At 40.1% G+C, this 14,959-nt stretch overlaps 1 protein-coding gene across 1 annotated transcript; it reads right to left on the minus strand.

The window, feature by feature from the left end:
• Window positions 1-1,415: 1,415 nt before the first annotated feature.
• On the minus strand, window positions 1,416-7,643 carry LOC306875286 (5-hydroxytryptamine receptor 3A-like; the record flags this gene model as incomplete). Its single annotated transcript, XM_079425757.1, has 8 exons — window positions 1,416-1,720; window positions 1,856-2,038; window positions 2,998-3,208; window positions 5,463-5,623; window positions 5,704-5,873; window positions 5,986-6,092; window positions 7,390-7,434; window positions 7,539-7,643. 8 exons carry the CDS (start codon window positions 7,641-7,643, stop codon window positions 1,416-1,418), a joined length of 1,287 nt encoding a protein of 428 aa, XP_079281883.1.
• Between the last annotated feature and the right edge of the window lie 7,316 nt (window positions 7,644-14,959).

Raw genomic sequence — 14,959 nt, forward strand, 5'->3', positions numbered from 1 at the left:
TTGAAGATATTGCATAGTTGTTTTTAACAAAGACACAATTATAACTGACCAAAACGTTAAGTCTGTGACTTACACATAAGTTTAATTCATTACCTTTAAGTAGAATGAAAAATGGCAAAAGAAGACTCCAAAGATGTCCCATAATGCTCCGTTTGGATGAGATATCCTTTTGTTTAAAACTGCTCACCATTACCTTCCACAGGTGAAATGTGATGACTTTACTGGCACATCATGTGCAATTACATGTTGTTTAACACCTTCGGTAATCACTGACCTATCTTATTTTAATAGCTTTGGATCCGTTTGGTTGAACTCATTAGAGATGTATCTGTTTTCCATTAGATGATAAAAAACATGTTCAGTTCCACACATTTAATTAGAAGAAAGGACATCTTTCACGCTTGAGCTATTATAGCTCTTCAAGACCTTTTTAAATCTATTTTAACATATTAAATCATCTTGAATATATTTCCAGTTGTTTAATATACTATGGGTAGTTTATATTTCCGTGATACCACCTAGAAATTCAGAGGCTTTGTTTGTATGTTACTTAACACATTGCATTTTTAAGAGCATTTTCTTGGGGCTTCTTTTATATCCATGCATCAAATTAATAACTATCATTAACTATAATTATTAATTTAGAAATGCATGACCCTATGCTTATTTTAATACATATACCGTATTTAACATTAAACCACAATAAATCAAATCAATAAATCATTTAAAAAACAAACACAAAACTAGAAGCAAAGTTTGTTTGATATTTAAATAATATTTAGTATTATTTAATAATATAACATTTGAAAATGACAGTGAAGAGTCATATTTGCTATTTATGCTACCAAAGCTAACAAAACATGTTTTGGTGTTACAGATACAACAGAAAGTCAGATTCTACATATTCACTAATTTTGAATATTTTTTTTATGTTTAATGTTAAATGTCTATAGAATTTTAAGTATTGGGACACTTAAAGAGTTCACCCAAAAATGAAAATTCTGTCATCATGTACTCTCCCTTAAATTGTTAAAAAACTAACAGTCGCCGGTAAACATTTTTTGTGCCATCAAGTCAGTGGCTACTGTCAACTGTTTGGTTACCAACATTCTTTAAAATATCTTTTTCGTGTGTTTCTGACACAACTAGAGGGATGACATCAGAGTTTTGGTGTCATCAGTTTACAGAGCAGGCAATAATAAAAATCACAACTTTTGTCTAGACCAGGGGTCATCAAACTTGATCCTGGAGGGCCGATGTCCTGCAGAGTTTGGCTCCAACTTGCCTCAAGACACCTGCCTGGAAGTTTCAAATATACTTAGTAAGATCTTGATTAGATGGTTCAGGTGTCTTTGATTAGGGTTGGAGCTAAACTCTTCAGGACACTGGCCCTCTAGGACCGAACTTGGTGACCCCTAATCTAGGCTGTACGAGTACAGCCACAGAACCATAAATGTGCTTAAACTCACAACGATAAAGAGACTATACATTATAAAGAGGACACGGTCAATGACCTGACCAAACATGAACCAATCATCTGTTCTGTTGTCATTACTGAAGTGCTCTTCAACTTGGTGACGGATGGCCAATAAATCCGTACTCATCTTCTTCATTTCATCAAGGCATTGTTCCCAGACTCTCACTGGACTTGCACCAACTAGTTCTGTCTTTGGAATATCAGTCATGGGATTTTTGTAGAAAGTGCTCTCAGATGCGTTTGCTGTGGCAAGAAACAAGACCGCCATTAGAAAATATCTTTTACACCAATGATATGAATTCTGACGTCAGGTGCGCACCAATAAAGTGAAAGCGTACTGGAAGACAAAAATATATTGGCTTCCAAAAAGAGTCTTACCTTCAAAGTTTTTATCGCATGATTTCTTCATAAAAACAAGTCCAGCAAGATATTTCAGTACCAGAATCTTGAGCCACTTTGGAAAGGGAGGCAAATCACGGGAACCATACAGGACATTGGTGATGAGGATAGTCTCAAGGAGACTTGTTACCATCAAGGCCATACAGAGTGAGAAAAACACATCTAGATTGAGAGAGAATTAGATTGGATTAGATTGGAGGTAAAGAAGGATCACCTAACCTGCTGAAAAGATCAGGTTAGAGTCCTCGGCTTCATTTCCCGAAAGTATTGTAAACCACTGTAGAGAACATTGATGGTCTACATTGCTTTTGAGAAATGATCTTGCAACCATAGTTGCTTTTGGGAAACGCACCCTGGCTGGTTTGTGCCAGAATGTAGATCAGAAAAACTCAAGCCGGGGTGCCCAATCTTGCTCCTGGAGATCTACAATACTTACCTGCAGAGTTCAATTTAAACCCTGACTGAACACACCTGTCTGTAATTATCAAGTGCTTCTGAAAATCTTAATTAGCTGATTCAGCTGTGTTTGATCAGGGTTGGAGCTGAACTTTACAGGAAGGTACTGTAGCTCTCCAGGAACAGGATTTGGCACCCTGGACTTAAGCTGATTGACTAGGATGATCTTCATGATACAACTGGTCAAAGAGGTCTGTAATACCTTGAGAAAGCTAGGACGCCGATTGGCTCGCATCCCATTTGTTTACATAGAGCGTAGGGTTTATGATCCACACTGCAACCAGCCATCAGATGGCATTTGGAATGTTTTGGCTTCACATTTCAGGATGTGAGCGGCACACTTGCTCTAACTCTAATTAAACACACCTGAGCCAAAGTAATTGAGGCCTTTAGACTCACTAAAAACTTCTAGGCAAGTGTTTTGGAGCTGGTTGGAGCAAACCTCTGCAGGGTACTGGCTTTCCAGGAGCAGGATTGCACACCTCTGAGTTTTGACCAGCCCTAACTGGGTTATGCCAACTTTGCTTTGCCAAGAACTGCTGTGTAGGTTGCACCAGCATCCCATTTTGGAGACTATCAACTTATGCTGGTGACCATCTGGGGCCACATTTTAGCAGAGTAAAGACAAAAATATGCAAAATGAGTAAGAAGGTTTGACGACCTACTTATGAGTGGTAAGTTGTTTCCTGTGACGGGCAGCAGTTCGTTCATTAGCAGAAGGAAGACGGTGTAACCCAAGATGAGGGTCATTTTGAAGGAAGCACGGTCCACGCTTTGAGGTGGCAGCAGAAAACTGAAGAGATCCAAAGAAAGCAGGAAGCAGCTGGGAATCAGGAGGTTCACCACATACAGCGTAGCTCGACGTCTCAGGACAATCTATTCCACAATGAGTGAGGACATTAGTGTTTATCAAGTACAAATTTCACAGTAGAGAAAAAATAACATAAAGGGGTGAATTCACAAAGAAGTTGCACAACGTTTGTGTGTGTTATTTCCTACTTGTTTTCAGCTTTGTCCATTCATTGTTCATTGACGTTTTCCATCCTCTTCTTTAGCTAATTCTTTAAAAGTAAAGACCCGACTGTGAGTGTTGGAACCAGGTTGGTCTACAGCAGGGGTAGGCAACGTCAGTCCTGGAGTGCCGCTGTCCTGAAGAGTTTAGCTCCAACCCTAATCAATCACACCTGAACAAACTAATCAAGGTCTTCAGAATTACTAGGGCTACAGGCAGGTGAGTTTTTTTTTTCAGGGTTGGAGCTAAACTCTGCAGGACATCGGCACTCCAGGACCGACGTTGCCTACAAAAATACGTCAATCCTTCAACACTCTATTGAGCTGTATTCCATTAGGTGGATTTGGACTCATTACAGATTGTGTCAACGAGATAGAGCGCAGAAATCTCCAAAGGAGCATGGGGACTCGCAGAATATGATTTTACCAATTGCAACATGTTCCATGATCAACGTCTTTGTGATTAACCAATCAGATTTGAAGAACCAGTTTATAGTTTTTGTGAAGTCCAGGCTTACAATCAGTGTTTGGTGTTTGTACATCAGTGTCATTCATCTACCATTTCCTCTGATTTTAGGGATTACTCATGGTTAAGGTAAGGTTTAGGTATAGGGATATAGTAAAGACTAAATTTCTGGAATAAAATGTTGTTCCAGGTTGAACAAAGTATGTTGACTTAGGAACACATCTAACTCAGTAAAAATCATGACGTGCATGGGAACTCCAGATGGAGCAAAACCTCCGAAGGATTTCACCAAATTGTAAGAGATCGATCACAGATTCGGAAAACGAAGTTCTTCTTACTAAAGGAATTAATGTTGCACTAAAACTGCACATAGAATGCAGGATGTAAACATAATCAAAAAATGATTGTCAAGATGAAGAAAAGCCCTATAAATGGTCATATCCAGGTACATAGTGTAGTCCAGGGGTGTCCAAAACTGTTCCTATAGGGCAACTGTCCCAGCAGACTTTAGCCCCAACATTAATGAAATGCAGCTGAATTAGCAAATCAAGTGCTGCTTTTGAATCGCCCCCATACCCTCATTCATTGTTTCCTACATTAGTCTACTAATATAGTCCAGTTGAAGGAGTGAATGATAACGTGTGAGGGAATTCAGACTTTGGGTGCACTGGAAGGAACTGGCAGATTTATCTTGAACTTTGTCATTGAAACTTGCAAGTATAAACCTTAATTAAACTATTTAACAATCAATTTAAAATAAATCTATACCTGCATGACATTACGCTCTACCCACAATGGACAAGCGGTTTGGAAAATGGATGGATGGACGATTCAGCTGTAGGCACCAACTTCTGGTGAAATGCAGGAATTCATTTCGGCAAATCCCTCACAGTGCATTATGGGTACTCTCTAGTATACATCGGTTATACACTAACTGTCGCAGTACATAATGGGATTGAATGAGTGCACTCGATAATGTGCACTATGGTTTTGGACACCACTACAAATGGCTGTCCCCTTAAAAAGTGTTCTATTTAAGGGTAAAGGGGCGATTTCAGGCACAGCAAAGGTCTTCAGATTCACTATAAACTTCCAGGCAAGTGTGCTGGAGCTGTTTGGAGCTAAACTATGCAGGACGTTGGTCCTCCAGGAGCAAGATTAGACACCCCTGGTGTAGTCAAACACTTTCAGCTTGTTTTATTGATGTCTGGATCACAGTGGTGCAGCTGTGCTGCACAGTTCCAGTAACATGCACCAAATTATGACAGTCGCTGTGATTTTGCAAAGTAAGACATGTTTCTGGATTAACATCTTTTGTTGATCCTGGATCAACATTACTGTCCAAAAATATACACATAACCCAATACCTACCCCTTAACCTAACACTACCCATAATTTATTCCTAAAATCAGTGTGAAATAATAGCTGATTAACAAGGGTGTAGAAGCACCTAACCCTGATCGTAAGCCTAAAACAGATATTTCCTGAAAAGTTATCCCTCAATTCTGTTTGGTTGATTGGAATGTTGTTCCAGGATCAACCAGGATGTTGATCCAGGAACATTTTGTACTTGGAGAAATTTCGTTCACCAATCAGGTCATTATCAGTTACAATTCTTAGTGAATTCACCCCCAAATCTAAAATGGCACCAACATAAACAATGAGGGTATCCCATCCCCCTTCTAGAAAGAGCTGTACAGGTTTTTCTGCTCTCATGTCTATCAGCTCCCACTCTCCTTTAGTTGTCATCACTTCAAGAGAATTTTTGAATATCTGCTCCACTGGCAGAAAGAAGAACAACTGAACATCATCACCTAAAAAAAGAGACCAATAGTTACAATATTATCACAAGTAGCCAAACAGGAACATAATTTTCTCAGTTTGGCTTACTCACGAGAGTGTTTATAAGAGTTGAACGTGTATGTACAGTTTTGAAAATCAAACGGAAAGGTGTAGATGTCCAGTCTGCAGGAACTGATCACGTGAAACGGCCGATAGTCAAGCACCAGACCAGTGTTGGTCACATAGACATAATATGTTTCAGGTGCTCGGTTTTCATCCATGCTGCAGAATGAAGGTGGGTTAAAGGTTATGGATGTCCATTGCAAATGCGTAAACACTATATTTTCCCCCTATTCAGAAGTCATAGCTGTTACGTTCAATATTTGAAACTTACAATTCACTGATGACAATATCTGGAATCCATATCTTTTCTCTTGGTAGTGAGATCTTTTTCGTTCCACATTCAGCAGGATCCCAGCTCAAACCTTCAATCTGCCACCTCTACAAAAATATTAATTCAACAAGTGCTATTGCTTCTAGTGCCTTGAAGTATTTAGCACCATAAAATGTGAATGGATCATAGGTGACTATTAATATCTACTAAACTAGGGGTGTGTGATATTTATCATCCGTGCAAGGCCGGATTTATGCATAGGCTTTTTATACTCGCTCGTCCAGGGAGGGCCCAAGTACAATGAAGAGATAAATAAAAATTTTTTTACTAAGACAAACATGTCTTGACAATCCGAAAGCTATTACTGTGTGATGAAGCCTATTAGAAAGCAGGTATGACATGGAAGCAAAAAATATCCCTGAATGGGATTTTGTTTTTAATATTTGTTCGATTCAAAATAGTTCATTAATCTCACACATGCATCAGTGCTGTTTTCCTAACTATTAGCGTGTGAGCGCAGTAGCGAATGCTATATTGATTTTATACAACAGTTCAACAAACACAAAGTTTTTTAGCTTCACTAATGAAAATTACAGATTAGTGATCTATTCATAAATCATTTTCTGTGCTGGGTAGTAACTGAATACATGTGATCTGGATTACATAATCAGATTCCAAAAATGGTATACTTGTAATTAGATTGTAATGTGCTTTAAAATGTTTATAATCAGATTACAGTTACTTTTTATGGATTACATAAAGCCTGCTTTTGCCCAAGGTTTTCGTCTGGCCAAAAAACCCTGGCGGTTGGCCCAGGGGAAGCCCCAGAAGGGACAGTGGAAACACGACTGGCCCTGGCACGCACTAGCATGCACGCTTTTGGCCCAACATGAGCCGCAATGTGGCTAATAATAACAATCAAGTCGATGTGATAAACAAGTTAGGTCAAAAGTAATTTAAAAGTAATCAAAAAGTAGTCAGACTACAATACCTAACATGTGTAACCTAGATTATATTACTAACTACAGATTTTTCATGTAATTTGTAATCTGTAATGAACCATAATTTGTAAGTAATCTACCCACCACTGATCACTTACATAATTTCTAAGTGACTCAGCCATTTTGAATTAATCATTTGAATGAATGATTCCATGAATCACTCATTAAGGCAGGAACTTGCTGCCACCTACTGGTTGTTTTCGTGTCTTATTTATTTGTTAATGACAGACCTAAACCAGCCAAGGTACCAGCACAAAAACATACTCAGCAATGTCTCAGCAAGATTTTGAAAAAAAAAAATATTGTTTAATTATCAGTACTGGAAAAATTCCATTAAATATTGGGATTCTTTTTGTCAATATCACACACCCTTAGTCTAAACAGTGTATTTGTTGACTCTTACCATCCTCACCCACAGGTATGTTTCCAACACCTGTGTCTTTTCATTCTGAAAGGAAAATAAGCAGTCTGTATCCATTTCTATAATATTAAGTGGGATTAGTAATATAAAAAATATTATGATTTTGTAAATGTTAAGTCAAAATTGCTTACCACTCCTAAGATTCCATATAGAGTCAAGTCCACTGTGACGTTGGTGGGAGTACTCAGACTTATAACTGGCCTTGCATCGCTGTAGAGGAATACTTCCTCTCTCATGGCATTAAGGAGCGATTTTGTTGTTGGTTCTGAGCATTTTAATGACTCTACAGATCCTAGCAAGAGAGCTGAAAGAGAAAAACCAGTGGCGTAGCCAGGGCCGCATTAAGACTGCACTGGGCCCCGGGGCTATGACTTACTGCAGGGCCCCCCATCACAATAATTATATATATATATATATATATATACATACAGTGGTGTGAAAAAGTGTTGGCCCCCGTCCTGATCTTTTATTTTTTGCATGTTTGTCTCACTTTAATGTTTCAGATCATCAAACAAATTTAAATATTAATCAAAGATAACACAAGTAAACACAACATGCAGTTTATAAATTAAGTTTTTTTATTATGAAGGGAAAACAAAATCCAAACCCACATGGCCCTATGTGAAAAAGTGCTTGCCCCCTAAACCTAATAACTGGTTGGGCCACCCTTAGCAGCAACAACTGCAATCAAGCGTTTGCGATAACTTACAATGAGTCTGTTACAGCGCTGTGGAGGAATTTTGGCCCACTCATCTTGGCAGAATTGTTGTAATTCAGCCAGATTGGAGAGTTTGAGCATGAACCGCCTTTTTAAGGTCATGCCACAGCATCTCAATAGGATTCAGGTCAGGACTTTGACTAGGCCACTCCAAAGTCTTCATTTTGTTTTTCTTCAGCCATTCAGAGGTGGATCATTGTCCTGCTGCAGAACCCAAGTTCGCTTCAGCTTGAGGTCACGAACAGATGGCCGGACATTGTCCTTCAGAATTTTTTGGTTGACAGCTGAATTCATGGTTCCATTTATCACAGCAAGTCTTCCAGGTCCTGAAGCAGCAAAACAGCCCCAGACCACCACACTACCACCACCATATTTTACTGTTGGTATGATGTTCTTTTTCTGAAATGCTGTGTTACTTTTACGCCAGATGTAATGGGACACACACCTTCCAAAAAGTTAAACTTTTGTCTCGTCAGTCCACAGGGTATTTTCCCAAAAGTCTTGGGGATCATCAAGATGTTTTCTGGCAAAACTGAGATGAGCCTTTTTGTTCTTTTTGCTCAGCAGCGGTTTTTGTCTTGGAACTCTGCCATGCAGGCCATTTTTGCCCAGTCTCTTTCTTATGGTGGAGTCATGAACACTGACCTTAACTGAGGCAAGTGAGGCCTGCAGTTCTTTAGATGTTGTTGTGGGGTCTTTTGTGACCTCTTGGATGAGTCATCGCTGCGCTCTTGGGGTAATTTTGGTCGGCCGACCACTCCTGGGAAGGTTCACCACTGTTCCACGTTTTCGCCATTTGTGGATAATGGCTCTCACTGTGGTTCGCTGGAGACCCAAAGCTTTAGAAATGGCTTTATAACCTTTTCCAGACTGATAGATCTCAATTACTTTCTTTCTCATGTGTTCCTGAATGTCTTTGGATCTCAACATGATGTGTAGCTTTGGAGGATCTTTTGGTCTACATCACTTTGTCAGGTAGGTCCTATTTAAGTGATTTCTTGATTGCAAACAGGTGTGGCAGTAATCAGGCCTGGGTGTGGCTAGAGAAACTGAACTCAGGTGTCATAAACCGCAGTTATAGTTTAACGCGGGGGTAGGGGGTGGATGGGGGGGGGGGGGGGGGGCAAACACTTTTTCACACAGGGCCATGTGGGTTTGGATTAGTTTTCTTTTCATAAAAAAACCCTTAATTTAAAAACTGCATGTTGTGTTTACTTGTGTTATCTTTAATTAATATTTAAATTTGTTTGATGATCTGAAACATTAAAGTGTGACAAACATGCAATAAAATAAAAAATCAGGAAGGGGGCCAACACTTTTTCACACCACTGTATATATATATATATATATATATAAGCTTTAAATAGGATTTTTATCCCATATCAAAATTCTTGATGCACTGAAATTTCATCATTTTTTTTACCAATTTCAATATCACAAAACATAATACTAGCCTAAGTAAAAATAAGGTTACTGTCACAAATTAGGCTACAACAGAACAAAGATCATAAGAAATCGACCTACTTGATATACTTAAAGCACTGAATAATATTATGATGTATAAAGAAAATGTACAAATTGACTGAATGGTGTCCACTGTGCATATTCAATATACATTCATTCTTATTTATTTTACAAAAGTGATTCAGTCAAGGACAGTAAGTGATTTTCTTTCTGATGTTTGAATTACATTATTGACACAAATGGCAACAGCACCTATACAGAGTCCGCGATTTTCCGCATCAGCATAACTTAAAGCTGAATGTACATGTAGGTAAACGGAAACAAATGGGGAATAAGGGGGTAATGACTTGGAAAATTAAAGTATTTACACTGTTAGTATTTCATAAGCAAGGCGTAACTATTCTAGGATTACGTGGTATTTATATCCTACTGTGTTAGGCAACAATATTATGATTTAAAACAATTTGCCTTATTGTAATAACACAAAATATGTGATGCAACATATTTTTACACTACGTACTGGGTAGCCTACTTATTGTATTATAACAACATATATATCTTACATGACATTGATACAAATAGTAAATAGTATACTTGTACAATAGTATAAGTATACAAATAGTATACTTGTCACAAATCCCAGCCATGAACCTCCTTTTGTTCACCACCAGAGGTCACCTGCTCACTACATGGACTTTCACACTACACAGCACATTGGACTCCATTTCCCATCATCCATTGCACTGACGACACACACACACAGCTGATTACACTAATCACACTCACAGCTGAGAACTATCACCCAATCACACACGCTTTATAAGCCTTGGACTTCCTCTCTGTCACTGCCAAGTATTGTTTAGCATTTGTCACAGTCTCTGTCGATAGCTACTCTAACAAGCCATTCCAAGTCTTGCCTAGCCTGTTTTCCTGTGTTTTGATTCCTGCCCACTTCTCCTGGATTAACCCCTTTGCCTTGCCGTTTGGACTCTGTTTGCCCCTCGTTTGGATCTTTGCTTGTGTACCTGGATTATCTCTCTGCCTCGCCCTATTGGATATTGTTCACCGATCGTCGACCCACGCTTGCCCTAGGATTACTCTGTGTCTTGCCCATGCCATACCTGTCTGCCGTCGTTTGACCCTGCCTGTGAATTGACTATGTTTATAAATAAAAGTTTGCATACGGATCCGCACGTCTCACGTCTTGTTCTCCCCGTAACAGAATACTCGGCCGCAAAAGGATCCAGCAGCTGTTCAAATGGACTCTGACCAGGTAGGGACACAGCAAGACTGCTGTTAGCTCTCAAGCAGGGCAATCGATCCCTCGAGGCCTATATTCAAGAGTATTTAGATGTCGCCTACTATGCTGATCTGCCTGACTGTGTGCTCAGACTTTTTTTGTGAGGGCATTAACCAGCCGCTCAAATCACTATTAACCCTTGAGGGTCTGCGTTCATCACTCGCTCAGTTTATGAACTATGCTTTATTGACTATTGGTTCAGTGTTCACTGTGGGTGTCACGGAGGAACACGGCACTCACTCGTGTAATGGCGGCCGCACCAGAGCATGCTCACAAAATGGCGGACACAACAGCATCCCGTTCAGTCACCGCTGCTGTTAAAGAGCCAAGTCAAGTCACAGCTGATGTTAAAGAGCCAAGTCAAGTCACGGCTGCTGTTAAAGAGCCAAGTCAAGTTACGGCTGCTGTTAAAGAGCCAAGTCAAGTCACGGCTGCTGTTAAAGAGCCAAGTCAAGTCACGGCTGATGTTAAAGAGCCAAGTCAAGTCACGGCTGCTGTTAAAGAGCCAAGTCAAGTCACGGCTGATGTTAAAGAGGCAAGTCAAGTCACCGCTGATGTTAAAGAGCCAAGTCAAGTCACCGCTGATGTTAAAGAGCCAAGTCAAGTCACGCTGATGTTAAAGAGCCAAGTCAAGTCACGGCTAATGTTAATGAGCCAAGTCAAGTCACCGCTGATGTTAAAGAGCCAAGCCAAGCCACAGTTGATCTTCGTGAGTCAAGCCAAATCACCGTTGATCATCACAAGCCAAGTCATGTCTCAGCCGGTCATCCAGAGTCACCTCACGTCTCAGCCGGTCATCCAGAGTCACCCCGCGTCTCAGCCGGTCATCCAGAGTCACCCCGCGTCTCAGCCGGTCATCCAGAGTCACCTCGCGTCTTAGCCGATCTGCCAGAGTCTCACCATGCCTCCGCCGATCTGCCGGAGTCTCGTCAAGTCACGGCTATGGAGGCCGTTTATGAATCCTCGTCCTGCCCTGTCACGGCTATGGAGGCCATCAGTGAATCCTCGTCCTGCCCTGTCATGGCTATGGAAGCCGTCAGTGAATCCTCGTCCTGCCCTGTCACGGCTATGGAAGCCGTCAGTGAATCCTCGTCCTGCCCTGTCACGGCTATGGAGGTCGTCAGTGAATCCTCGTCCTGCCCTGTCACGGCTATGGAAGCTGTCAGTGAATCCTCGTCCTGCCCTGTCACAGCTATGGAGGCCGTTTATGAATCCTCGTTCTGCCCTGTCACGGCTATGGAGGCCATCTGTGAGCTCTCGTCCTGTCCAACCACTCTCAAGGAGGCCAATACGGAGTTGGTTGCCCAGTCTATCACAACCCAGAAAACCTCCATTGAACCCTTAAATCTGCCTGTTATGAGACCAGAGACTATGAATGCACCCCATGACTGTCATGTCAACTCTGTCACTGCCATAGAGACTAATTATGAACTATCATTCTGTCCAGTTTCAGTCAGCGAGCCCACTGATGAGTTTGTGTTCCCTGCCATGGTCCTTGAGACCGTGAATGCTCTGCCTGTGTTGTCTGTATCTTGTGTCTCAGTTTTCCCTAGGTTCCAATCTCTGCCGTGGTGCTCTCTTGCCCGGTCTGCTCCGCTGTGGTGGTCTTCTGCTCAGGTCTGGTGGTCTTCAGCTCCGCCGTGGAGGTCTCCCGCCCTGTCTTCTCTGCACTGGTGGGCTCCAGTCCCGTCTGTTCCGCCCTGGTGCTCCTTTGGCTCTGCCTCTATCCCCGGCCACTCCACTTCCACGGGGACCTGGCTCTCCATCCCTCCCCTTGTTCCGCCTCCCTCCTTGATTGTATAGAAGCATCTGGAAGCCGCTCCTTGGGGGGGGGGCTATGTCACGAATCCCGGCCATGAACCTCCATTTGTTCACCACCAGAGGTCACCCGCTCACTACATGGACTTTAACACTACACAGCACATTGGACTTCATTTCCCATCATCCATTGACTTGAGGGGGAGGACTTCTCTGCTCCCTCATATACTGCAGGGACAACTTTGCAAGCATATGCAAAAGATCTCCAGAAATTTGTCGACTCCTGCCCACAGCTGAAAGGAAAAAATTATAATATGCCTATTAAAAGTAAATGTAGAACATGATTTTGTGTGTGTGTGTGTGTGTGTGTTTACTGTTCTTTGTATTTTGTATAAGTGATTGCAAGTTTGTTTTTTCTGCATTCTGTTCTTGGAAAAGATCTGTTAAAATTTTGTTAAATAATAATAATAATTCTTTAACTTAAGGTCTTTGGACCTTGCGTGTTTAACTATGTAATACAGTTAATTGTTAATAAATTTGAAACACATCTATTGTAGCATAACTAAAATTGTTTAATGTTACACTTACACAGTAACTACACGTAACAAGAGGGTAACAAGACTTTACTTTAGATTACAGCCCGCGGATGGTACACTTACTCAGTAACTACACGTAACAAGAGGGTAACAAGACTTCACTTTAGATTACAGCCCGCGGATGTTACACTTACACAGTAACTACACGTAACAAGACTTCACTTTAGATTACAGCCCACGGATGTTACACTTACACAGTAACTACACGTAACAAGGGTGTATGTTTGCATAGTAGTTGAGAAAAATGTTGTAGTACATTTTATTCTACTTGCCTCAAACCACATACGGAAGCTCAAGTGCACCAACAGCACTACAGGTATCAAAAAAACATCAATTCAGTAAAAGTACATGTGTATTATGATGGTAAATTTATATGCTATATTCTGGGAGCAGCTGGAAACAGGTAATCTAGTTTTCCACTACTGCACCTCAACAGACATGATTCGCTGCTGACATGATTTTTGACATGAAATTTCATATCAATTTTTAAACCAAATCATAGCAGAAACTCATTACAAAATTTCCCTATACTTTAGTAATCTCGACTATGGTGGTTTTTACCTTTGCTATAATTACTAAATTTTCCTATAGTATAGGCCTAATATTTGTATCAATGTCATGTAAGATATATGTTGTAATAATACAATAAGTACTCAGTATGTAGTGTAAAATATACTGCATCATATATTTTATGTTATTACAATCAGGCAACTTGTTCTAAATCATAATATTGTTGCCAAACACAGAATGTCATGCATACCACATAATCTTAGAATAGTTACTCATTACCCCCTTATTCCCCAATTGTTTCCATTTACCTACATGCACGTTTAGAAGTTATGCTGACGCGGAAAATCACGGACTCTGCATAATTTCAGAATAGGTTCCCTTTAGTTATAAAATACTTACAGTATAAATGCTTTATAATTCCGCAGATTATTACCCCCTTATTCCCCAAACGTTGCATATTGTTCCCTTATACCTATGAGTAGGTACTGTGGAGGTACACTATAGTTACAAATAGGTACGCTGTAAATTCTGTTTAATTACGCGGTACATTGTTGGCTGTAATCTAAAGTGTTACCATTCCTTCTGCTGTTGAATGCAAAATAATATATTTGGAACAATACTGGTAATCAGACAGTTGCTGGGCCCCCATGATTTCCATAGTATGGGAAAACAAACAAACAAACAAACAAAAAAACACTATAATTTGAGTCAATGGGGACCAGAAACTGGTTGCGATAATTTTTCAAAGTATTATGTTGAGGAGAACAAACAAATTCATAGAGGTTTAAAACAATTTGAGTTTAAGTATATGATGACAGTATTTTCATTTTTGGGTGAACTATCCTTTTAAGATCTCATCATATAGGCTAATCCAGGATCTCATATCAGAATCAGAAGAATTCTGATCAGAAGAATCTAACACTACACATGCTTTATCTTTAAATATTAACGGTTATTTAAGACACAAATAACTGTGTTTATGAGGATACTCACAAAGACGAGAATTCTTTACACCCAACTATGTATTTGAACGTTTAAGCACAACAAGGAGCGAAAAGTTTATTCAGTCGCAATACGAGCAGCTGCGCGCTGTGCGAAATCGTTCTGAAACCGTTTTAATGCACGCATTTACCAGAACGAATTCTGTCCCACTACTTATAATGTTCATTAACAGTTTAAACCATTTGTTTTAAAACCTGCTTAAAA

Source organism: Barbus barbus (genome assembly GCF_936440315.1).
Source record: "Barbus barbus genome assembly, chromosome: 9".
Lineage (NCBI taxonomy): Eukaryota > Metazoa > Chordata > Actinopteri > Cypriniformes > Cyprinidae > Barbus > Barbus barbus.